Consider the following 11381-nt stretch of genomic DNA (forward strand, 5'->3'; position numbering starts at 1 on the left):
CCCCCCCCCCGCCCCGGGCCCCAGGCCCCAGCCTCCGTGCGCGCCCCCACGCGGGCTCCTCCACCGACGGGGAGGACTCAGGCTGGCCCGGGAGGCGCTCGCACCCCGCGGCGGGAGGTCGGGAGAGGCCCCCTGGCCCCAGCTCCTTCCCTGGGGCTGGGCTGAGTGAGAAAACGGGGTCCCGCCGGGCCGCCCCCGAGCCTTCGGCGCCCCCACTTACCTCCGCCGGTCGCCGAGACCAGGGCCAGGCTGATGAGCTGCAGGACGAGGGGCAGCGGAGCGGCCCGGGGCCCCGCCATGCTCGCTCCGCCTCGCTGTCTGTGGTCGCAGCTCCGCAGGCGCTGGGGGAGGCGGGGAGGGGACACACCAGGCCGCCTCCCACCCGGTCTTTGTTCAGGGAGCGCTTCTGGAGTCTGTCAACCCGCCCGGGGGCGCGCGCCTCGCCGATGGGCACCTCGAGCCCAGCGCCGTCCTGACCCCAGCCCTGTGGCAGAGGGCAGCGCCCGGGGAGCAGCCTCAACCCGGCAGGAAGCTGGGACCCTCTCCTGCCGTATGGTCCCTGGTGGAGACCCTGACAATAAACACAAATTTATCAGTCCGAGGCCCTGGGACAGCTGGTTTTCCTGCCTCCCCCCCCCCCACTCCCTTGGGGTTACTCCATTTGCCCTGGGGTTCCCAGTTCAGCTTCTTTCTTGCTTACAGATGGATGGGGCTGGGTTAAAAACCCTATTTAGCCAAATCCATGTGTCCTTAGGCAGACCCCTAACTGTGCCTCAGTTTGTTTGCAAACTAATGTCTACTTTATAGACTGGCAGTGAGAGTATATAAATAGGGTAGTGGTTGGCACATGCTAAGTGTGTAAATAACAGTAAATAACGAATTGCAGCAAAGATGCTGCTCCAGGCTGCTGAGATCAAGGTCTCCTGCTTTCGTCCTCCTTTGTCCACCTATGTGTTTCCTTCCCAGACTCTACTCACCACCCCTGTCCACCCCACCAACCCCAGGCTTGGCCCCAAATGCCAAGGCCTCCCTTTGCTGCCTGCTCCCAGCCCATTTTCCAGTTCCTAAAGTCAGGCCTGGGGATGGGGGTGGGGGGGAGGGGGTGGTGGGCAGCAGGGACTGGGGGCAGGGTTGGGCGTGGGGCTCAGCAGGCAGAGGGGGCCAAAGGGAGGAAGTGAGGAAAGCTGGCCACGAACTCCTCAGTGCAGCTGGGAAGCAGGGGGAGGTGGGGATGGGCCCCGAGCTCACAGGCAAAGGGACATAGAGGGTGGAGCCATGAATCCTGCCAAAGCAGTCTCCCTCCCAGCTGTCAAAGCCAGCAAGTCAGAAGGCACCCTTCCCCCCAGCCCAGGCAGGGGCTAAAGGTCCCCCTCCCCTCCCGGCCCACTCTCCAGGCACCCTAAGAGAGGGCAGCATCTCCCCCAAGAGAGTGGACCCCTAAAAGTTCCTGTGCAGTTGACAGCAAGGGGAAAGGCGGGGTGAGCCACTGCTGAGAGCTGGCTTCTGCAGGCCTGGAGCTGGGCTCCCAGGAGCAGGGCAAAGCTAGGGCCCCCAGGCCAGAGAAGAAACCAGAAGTGGCAGCTCTCATCCCACCAGAGTTGAAGAAAATGGTGCCTGTTATAAGGCAGGTCCCCTGGGAGACTGGGTGGGGCAGAGGCTAAGAGCAGACTCTGGTGAGAGCTGCCAGACCAAATCCTGGGTCTGACGATGTTTTCTACGGGTGACCTCAGGCAAGTCATTTAACTTCCAGTGGCTAATTTTTCTTAGCTGTGACCTGTCGCTCTAATAGCACCCCCCTATAAAGTGTTTTGTGAAGCTCAGGTGAATCAGTGGCTAGAAAGAGCACATTCTTTATCTTCAAGAGAAGGTAGAGAAGCTTCTGGAAAACTCACTCTATGAAATAAAAACCCAAGGCCCCAAGGAAAGGGAGTTTGGAGAGACATTTGAGTTCCACCGTGAGCGATTACTGTGAGTCTCTTTTGTGCCAGGCATTGAGCCAGATACAGGGATATAGCAATAAATGAAACATGGTCCTTCGTGGAATGCCCCCGGGAAGGCCAAGGGAAGGGGGAATGGGGTCCCTGGCAGAGGAGGAGTGTGAGCATGGGATCATGGATGCACACAAGTGTCAGGCTTGGAATACAGGCCTCACATTTCTCTGCCAGATGCGGCTATCCCTACCAACACCTAGCCCATTCTTTAGAAGAGGGCATTCTGGCTAGAGAAAGCAGGAAAGACTCGGGCTTGAGTCCTTACTTGGCAGCATGGCCCCACATACAGAGTGCTGTGTGGGAGCCGGGGGGATGTGTGGGCAGCAGAAGGACTCCAGGGTTCAGAGTCCCTGAGTTCTGAGTTCAGCTCCTGCTCCACATTCACCGTCTGCGCTGGTGGTTCTGCATTTCTCCCCCGTCCCGTTCATTCTCCCCCCTCCCATTCATTCTCCCCACTCCCGTTCATTCTCCCCCCTCCCAGCCCCTACAGACAGCAAACCCCCTGGCTTCCTGTTGGGTCAGCCAATGAGAGGCAGAAGGCAGGAGAGGAGAGTGGTTGGGGGTATTTTTTCCCTCCTTCTGCTCACCTGGGCTCCCTTGGTATTCCTTCCCCTTGTCCTCTCTGCCCACCCATTGTTGGGCCTCTCTGTCCCGCCCGCCCCCCGGGGTGGTGCTGGCTTCCCGCTAATGTTAGTCCCGGGTCTTCAACATCCCTCAGGAATTCTCTTACCACTGAGTCTGCCGGTCTGTAAATAGTCCCTTCTTTAAGTTCTCCCGAGCTAGGAGCACCTGGGTGGCTCAGTCGATGAAGCGTCTACTTTCAGCTCAGCTCAGGTCATGATCTCAGGGTCCTGGGGTCGAGCCCTGCGTCGGGCTCCCTGTTCAGTAGGGAGTCTGCTTCTCCTTCTCCCTTTGTTCTACGCCCCCCCCCCCACTTGTGCGCACGCTCTCTGTCTCAAATAAAATCTTAAAAAAATAAAGAAAAAGAAAAAGAAGTTCTCCTGAGCTAAACCCTTTTGAAGGGAATTCTGTTTCCTCCTGGGTCTTCAGCCAATATGTGAACCGTACTATTTACTTCATTAAGTTACTCCGCCTACCTAAGCCGAAATCTTTCATCTATAATATGAAGTACTAACCCTACTGCAGGTGGAGAAAGTTCGACGAGGATGTGTGCCTGACGTATGCATGGTGCCCAGCACGCAGAAGACCCCAACGTAAGTTACCTCCCGGGCGTTTGTTACTGCCAACAGCAGCAGGTTGGTTTTCTCTCTGGATTTGCTGGCTGGAAGCAAAAGGCCACTGTGGGGAGGGAGGGACAGAAAGGAGTAGTAAATGATTAATTTTTTGTACTTCATTTGCTATCTTTCAAATCATACCAGTTGTAACAAATGCAGTGAGTTACTACAAAGGTATGCAAAGTGCATCGTTACATCTGCTCCAGCCCCTTTCCTTGCCCATCTCCTCCCAGCCCCACGTGACCAAGGGTAACACGGGTATGTTCTTCCACACCCTTCTCCCGGCTCACACAACCATGTGCAAGCGTGTGTACACCACGTGATTTTGTTTGGAGATGGCATTTTGCAGCAGGCTGTGCAGGATCTCAGCCCCCAGCCCCACCCCACAACCCTGGCCAGCTTGCCCCGAGTCAGCAATCTCAGTGGCTCCCGTCTCAGCCTCCCGATTTCCCCAGGACCCTCCCTCCCCACTCACAACATCGCCCCCCCCACCCCCCCGGCAAAAGTCACCCCTAGCTGACCAGCTTGAGCTGCTGCAGCGGGTGGGGGATGTGTTGTTCGTCATAGATCTGAGATTCAAATCCCACAACTGTATCCCTCAGCCTGGCTACCCTTCCCCCAGATTCAGAGTAAGTAGCCCACCAGTGGCCCTCCAGGAAGGTCATCCTTTGCCTGTCCTTAAAATGCCACAAAGGTCCGCCTCCGGACGTCCCAGGCTCTGTGCCAAGCTGCGGCATGTCTACTCAGTACGGAATGCCAGTCCACACACTTGACCAACAGTGCTCGAAGATTAATACTCACAGGTGGAATACTTCCCTGTTGGATTGAACCTGCTGGGATTTTAGGAGTGTGTGTGCATGTTTTGGTTTTTTTTTTGGCACAGAGAGACTGATGCCATCAGATTGCATATCTGAAGCCTGCCGCAGAGCAAGGACCTAGGGGGTGGGCAGAAGGTTTCCAGGTGCTCGCACGGGGACTGCCAAGCCTTGAAGTTCTCCAGCCGGGAGGGGAGCTTGTCCATCATTCTCGTGCCTATTCCCACCTAGGGTTTCTCCAATCTCTTTTGTGACTTTCTTTTCTCAAGGACTAACCCCTGGGGATCCCATGAGGGCTTGGAGAAGCTAAGTCGGGGGCAGGGGGGTGGAGAGGACGAGATACATAGGTGTAGCTTCCTGTCGGCACTCCCCTCTTCTTCCTACCCACCCGTTTATCTTCCTATCCCTCCTGGCCCGGACAGGCAAGGAAACTGAGGCTGGCAGGGTTTAAGCAGCCTAAGCAAGCTCACTCAGCTGGAAAGTGGCGGAACTGGCTCTCCACCCCAGCTCTGATGCCTAGCCACTGTGGGGTGCCTGCTGGCTCTTCTCCCACCGCCCATGACTCCTGCACGCAGGGAACTTCTGCTTCTCATTGGTTCTTCCGCAGCACTGGGAATTCATGCAGTTACAAGATTTAGGCGTCTTCTCCCTTGCACAGAGGGCTGGGAGCACCCCTTGGGCTGGGGGGTTGCTTGGCAGGTACTGGTGGATGGGCACACACAGGGCTCTCTCTTTCCACTGCCTCAATCCCATTATAAAATCCAAGGATTGGATTGGGGGTACTGAGACTCCAAAGTGCCTTTGGCCCCTATTCCTGTGATCCTGGGTCAGGACCCCAGAATTCAGATCCCAAACAAAGGCAAGGCCTATCATTAACAGCCTCCCTCGGAACTGACCCAACTCAGTTTGTGGCTCTGAGGAGCCAGATGGATGCTGGTGAGTAGGGGCACTGTCTACACTCTGCTTTGGGTTAGCTCAGAACCCCTTGGCAGTCGGGCTCTGAGATGCCCAGGGTTGCCTTCCCACATGGGCTGGCCAGAGAGTGGGGCCAAGACTGTCCAAAGGGGCTGTAGTCATGCAACTGGTCTCACCCAGCCCCAGCCCACAGTTTGAGAGAAAAACGAGGCCTAGGACAAGGACTGAGGGACAGGAATAGCAGCTCTTCCTTCCAGGTAATGTGGAGAGAGGGATCAGATGACAAGGGGGAGAGTCCAGGGGATCAAAACCACAGCTGGGCTATCTTGAGGTACCAGATGTCCTGGCACCCAGTAGTAACCTTGGGTTCCCTTTTTATGTTTTTTGTTTGGTAACAGCTTTATTGAGTTATAATTCACATATCATAGATTGACCCGTTTACCGGGTACCATTCAGAGCTCACAAGATGGCGGGGGCGGTGACCTTCCTGGGCTGCTGGGCCTGAGCGGTATGGAGGCGCTGAGGCTCTTGGCCACCCGAAAGTGTATATAAACCCGGACAAAGAAACAAAAACTGGGACCTGTGGCTACTGGGGACTGCAGGTCAGACAGCACCATCACTGGAGTGAGTCGGTCCCTGGCAGTCCACAAGAGCATCTCAGTGTTGACATAAAACAGGTGGGGGGCCCCTGGCTCCATCAGTGGAGGAACCTACTCCATCTCAGGGTCGACCTCAGGGTCGTGAGTTCAAGCCCCGCATTGGGCTCCCTGCTGGGTGTGGAGACTAATTAATTAATTAATTAAAAACATAAGACAGATGACGACCCTAGTGCTATTCCCGGGGCAGTGCTGGTGCTGAATAAAGGGTGTTGTTATCCAGGGGGGAGAAAAGAGTACAATTCAGTAGTTTAGTATATTCACAGAGCTGTGCAACCATCAGCACAATCAACTTTAGAACATTGCATCACCCTCAGAAGAATCATTGTACTCTTTGGCAGTCACCCCGTGTCCACCACCACCCATCCCCCAGCTCTGGGCAACCACTCACACTTTTTTTTAACTTTTCTTTTTTTTTGTCACCTAAGTAAATTATACAATATGTGGTCCTCTGTGTCTAACTTCTTTCACTGAGCATATTTTCAAGGATCCTTGGTGTCATGACCTGTATCGGGACCTCATTCCTTTGTCCCGCGAAATAATATTCCATTGTAGGTATATACTGTATTTTCTTTATCCACTTATCAGTTGATAGACATTTGAGTTGTTTCCGCTTTGGGGCTGTTATGAATAATGCTGCTATGAACATTCATGTGCAAGTTTTTGTGTGGACATAAGCATTAATTTATCTTGGGTGTATGCCAAGGAGTGGGATTGTTGCATCATGTGATAACTCTATCTTTAACCTTTTGAGGAACCGCCAAATTGTTTTCCGAGGAGGCTGCACCATTTTACATTCCCACCAGCAATATATGAGGGTTCCAATTTTCCACGTCCTCTACAACACTCATTATTATCTGACTTTTTTATTGTATCCATTCTAGTGGGTGTAGAGTGGTATCTCATTGTGGTTTTGATTTGCATTTCCCTAATGACTCATGATGTTGAGCATCTTTACATGTGCTTGTTAGTCATTTATATAACTTCCCTGGAGAAATGTCTATTCAAATCCTTTTCCCAGGTTTAATTGAGTTGTTTTTTTATTACTTAGTTCTAAGTGTTCTTTATAGATTATAGATAGAAGTTACTTATCAGGTATATGGCTAGTCAGTATTTTCTTCCATCCTGTGGGTTGTCTCTTTTTTGATAGAATCCTTTGCAGCATAAAAGTTTTTAATTTTGATGAAGTCCAATTTATCTGGTTTTTTTTCTTTTGTGACACACTTTAGATGTCATAGTTAGGAAAGCATTGCCTAATCCAAAGTTAGGAAGATTTACCTCTCTATTTTCTTCTTCTTATTTTTATAGTATTAGCTCTTACATATAGGTCTTTGATCCATTTTGAGTTAATTTTTGTATACAGTGTGAAGTATAGCTCTGTTGTTAGGTGTGTATATATTTATAATTGTCACCTCTTAGATGGATTGTACTTTTATCATTATAAAATGTCCTTCTTTATCTTTAGTCACTTCCTTTGTCTTAAAATTTAGCAGGTCTGGTTGGGGCGCCTGGGTGGCTCAGTTGGTTGAGTATCTGCCTTTGGCGCAGGTCATGATCCTGGGGTCCTGGGATCCAGCCCTGCATGGGGCTGCCTGCTCAGCGGGGAGTCTCTTTCTCCCTCTCCCTGGGCCCCTACACCTGATTGTGCCCTCTCTCTCTCTCTCTCAAAAATAAATAAATAAATAATCCTTAAAAAAAATAAAATCTATCGGGTCTGGTATAACACAGGTGAATGTAGTCAGTAATATGGTAACAACTTTGTACAGTGACAGATGGTAACTAGACTTATTGTGGTGACCATCTCGTAATATATATAAATACGGAATCACTATGTTTTACGCCTGAAACTAATACAATATTGTGTTCCAATTATTCTCTTTCAATTAAAAATTACTATGATGATGGCATATATTAGAAATCCACTGGTTAATTTAAATTCACATTTATTATATATATTAAACATAAATAAACTTTGTTCTTTAAACTTAAAAAAAATGGATGGGGTCTGATATTAGTATAGCATCTCCAGTTTTCTTATGGTCACTGTTTGCATGATATACCTTTTCCTATCCTTTTACTTTACATCTATCTGTGTACCGTTAAATCTAAAATGTGTCTCCTATAGACAGCATATTGTTGGATCTTGTTTTTTAATTTGGTCTGATGATCTCTGCCTTTTGATTGGATTGTTTAATCCAGTTTGTATTATTGGTATAGTTGTATTTGCCATTTTACTAGTGTTCTAAATATCTCATCTTTTTTGTTCCTCTGTTTCTCCCAGACTGCTTTCTTTTACATTGTGAATATTTTCCAGTATGAAATTTAAATTATTCCTTGAATGATTTTTTTAAATTATTTTTTTTAAGATTTTATTTATTTATTTTGAGGGAGAGAGAGAGAGACCAAGCAGGGACAGGGGGAGGGGCAGAGGGAGAAAGGAAAAGGCAGAGGGATGGGAAGGGGCAGAGGGAGAGGACAAACAGACTCTCCGCTGAGCAGGGAGCCTGACATGGGGCTCGGTCCCAGGCCCCCGAGATCACGACCTGAGCTGAAGTCAAGATGCTTACTTAACTGACTAAGCCACCCAGGCGCCCCTTACTATTTTTTAAGTTATTTTCTTAGTGGTTGCTCTAGGCTAAGCTGCGGACAGCTTATGATACTGTCTTCCTGTCCCATCCAGGTAAGCTGTCCCCAGAAAAGGTCCTGGACAGTGTGTGGGCAGGAGAGTTACGTAAGGAAGGATGGCCTTGGACAAGAGATGCCACCTGGAGGAGGACCGGGGCACTGAGATGGCCACACGGTGGCCCCAGTGAGCAGTACAGAGGAGACAGCTTTGACAGAGCCTTTGGGGGCTGCACAGCCCTCGGGATCACCTCAGATTTTACGAGTCAGATGTCCAGGCCCAGGAAAGCACGTGTCCTAAGGTCTGGGCGCAGGCCATTGGCAGCCCTGTGGTCAGGCTCCCTGGCAACTGCCCCCGCTGCTCCTTCTTGCACCTTGAACGGGGACACATTCCCTTCTGCCCCCAGGAACGAACAGGCTGTGAGGGCAGGGCTCGGTGGAAATGGTAGCTATCCCCTGCCCTTTCCCTAGAGTATCCTAAAATTCGAAGCTCAGCCGGGCTGGAGGGCAGACCCAGGGATGAAGGGTGGAGTGGGGGATCGGAATGCGAGGAAGTGTGAGGAGGAGTGGACAGCTGCTGAAGGCTTCTGCCTTCCTGGTTCAACCAAAGCAAAGCCTCCCTGTCAGCGCATCTGGAAAACTTTGGGAATAGACCTGGGAGCGGGGAGCTGGTGGAGCACAGGACAAGGTGAAGACCAGGGTCACCCACACAGCAGGAATCAGTTCACTCACTGGGGACGGGGCTCCCTGCACCCACTCACACTTCTGTGGGGACCCAGACCTAGGGCTTTGGGGGTCACAATTCAGCTCCTGTCTGGGGCAGGGGCAAAGCTGAAGCATAATGAGGAGTGCTCTGCCCTTGAACCCCCACCCCAGACCCCCGCCCCTCATCCCAGGTGACACCCAGTATCAGGATTTGCTGCCTTCCCAGCTCCAGTCCAAGGTAGAAGGGGGGACATGATGTCTGATGACCTCCCCGAGAGACCTCTCCGAAGGAGACCTGCCGTAGGCCTCCCTGATCTCACCCCAACCCCAGTGCTGGCTCTTGGACCCCAGAGACTGAGCCCTCCTGAGGTCTTCCCCATGAGATTTGGGGCTCCCACCTCTCTGTCTCTGCACCCTTGGACCCACATCAGCCTTCACCAGACGCCCAGCCCAGCTGAAGGAGGCGCAGGGTGCAGGCGGGAGGCGTGGTTTACAACCTGACTAGGGCCCGCGGGGTGAAGTAGTTGGGACACAGAACGCACACGTACAAGTGTGCAAGGCCCTGCCGCCCCTCTCCTGACCTCCTCTCAGCTCTCAGGGGGCTGAGAAGTCCGAGGTAACTGTGGGCGCCAGGGTGCGCCTCCGCTCCCCCATCAGATCCCTCCCTTCCCAGTGGCTCTGGTCTCTCTCTGCCTGCCACCCCTGCCCCTTCTGTCCTCGGCTTTCTTCTGCCTTACTCCATGCCCCGAAGAGGCTGAGCTCCTCAGCTTTCGTGCCCCTGGCTCCCTTGGCCTCTGGATTCTGGGGGGATTTAGCTCATGGGAGGCACTAATAAGAGATGGGGGCAGGGATGTGGAACAGACTGTGTCCCTCACCTTGCGGTGGCCACAGGCCCCAGAGGGTGTCCCTTGGAGGCCAATAATGGCTCCCCCCCCCCCCCACCGATGCTAGGCCCTGGGTGCCTGGACATTCCCCCTGGCTTTCATAACCCTGTTCACACCTCTGTGAACTGGCCTGCATGTCATGGCACCTGTGTCCTGCCAGGACCCTGACGTGTGTACTTGTCACGGCAGCTACTCATACAGGGGGTGGGGCCTTTCCCTGGGGCCCGGGGACAGTCGGGAGCTTGACAGAAGTCAGACGACGGTCAGCCTCCTAAGAGCTGAGAGGAGGTCAGGAGAAGGGCAGCAGGGCCCCAAAGCGCCGGGCTGGAGGGAGGGAGAAACAGAGGATGGGGGCAAGGTGTCGCCCCTGCCTGCCTGTGAAGGATGTGTTCTTTTCCTTTGCTTTGCTTTTTGTAATTACTTAGAATTTTTATGTTAGGTTTATTTAAAGAGTTTTCTACGACCTATTTATCATTTATCGGTCTTTTGCTTGCCTTAAAAGGAAATTACAAACTCAATAAATTTGTTAGGCTATGCCCAAAACGTCTTTACATTTAGTATTTGGCTCTTCTGAATCACTTTTTAAATTTTTATTTGTCACGTCCATACAATAAAACTCACTCTTTTTAGTGTACCCAGCACTGTTAGTCTTCCCACCACTACAGCCCCTCCCTGCACCCCATCCCCTGGTCTGTTCTCTGATCCTACGGTTTTAAAGATTCATCTATTTATTTGAGAGAGAGAGAGAGAGAGCAGGGGTGCAGAGGGAGAGGGAGACAGAGAACCTCAAGCAGACTCTGTTGAGTGGGGAACCCCCCACGGGGCTCGATCTTATGACCCTGAGATCACGACCTAAGCCGAAACCAAGAGTCGGACACACTCAGCCGACTACACCACCCAAGCGCCCCTGATCCTACAGTTTCTCGTGGGCTGTGCCTGAGGGAGAGAGGGTGAGGCAGCTGGAGAGGGGCAGCCTCACTCAGGGGCACATTTTCTTTCTTTCTTTCTTTTTTTTTTTTTAAAGATTTTATTTATTTATTTGACAGAGAGAGACACAGCAAGAGAGGGAACACAAGCAGGGGGAGTGGGAGAGGGAGAAGCAGGCTTCCTGCTGAGCACGGAGCCAGAGGTGGGGCTCGATCCCAGGACCCCGAGATCATGACCTGAGCCGAAGGCAGACGCTTAACGAACTGAGCCACCCAGGCGCCCCTCAGGGGCACATTTTCTACACAGACAACACCGTGGGGCCTGAGCATGAGGAAGGAGGCCCCAGCTGCCGACTCCTTCTACCTTCCCCCTCACCTCGCATCTGGCCCAGCGGAGGGAACGAGTCGGGGGCAGGTGTGGTGGGGGCAGCCTAGGAGGGGGGCTAGCCCCGGGGGAGCTCTGGGCGGCCGGAGTGCAGGGATCTGCATGGCTCCCCGGCTCTGCCAGCCCCTGGGACCCAGCGAGGACGAGTGGTCACAGTGAGGCAGCCGCCCGGAACCGACAGAACACAGGACATGCTCTACAGAGCCATGGCTGCTACGTTTATATGATTAGCATTTCTTCTGCTGTG

The 11381-nt window shown here is 52.5% G+C and overlaps 1 protein-coding gene across 1 annotated transcript in view; it reads right to left on the reverse strand.

The window, feature by feature from the left end:
- KCP (kielin cysteine rich BMP regulator) overlaps positions 1 to 435 on the reverse strand; it is a 24474-nt gene extending 24039 nt beyond the window's left edge. Inside the window, exon 1 of the mRNA XM_035021070.1 lies at positions 221 to 435. Coding sequence (XP_034876961.1) covers positions 221 to 299 — 79 coding nt within the window. The 5' untranslated portion in view covers positions 300 to 435. The remainder of the gene's footprint in view (positions 1 to 220) is intronic.
- Between the last annotated feature and the right edge of the window lie 10946 nt (positions 436 to 11381).

The sequence above is a fragment of the Mirounga leonina genome, unplaced genomic scaffold (assembly GCF_011800145.1).
Source record: "Mirounga leonina isolate KUSES-001 unplaced genomic scaffold, KU_Mleo_1.0 Mir_174, whole genome shotgun sequence".
NCBI lineage: Eukaryota > Metazoa > Chordata > Mammalia > Carnivora > Phocidae > Mirounga > Mirounga leonina.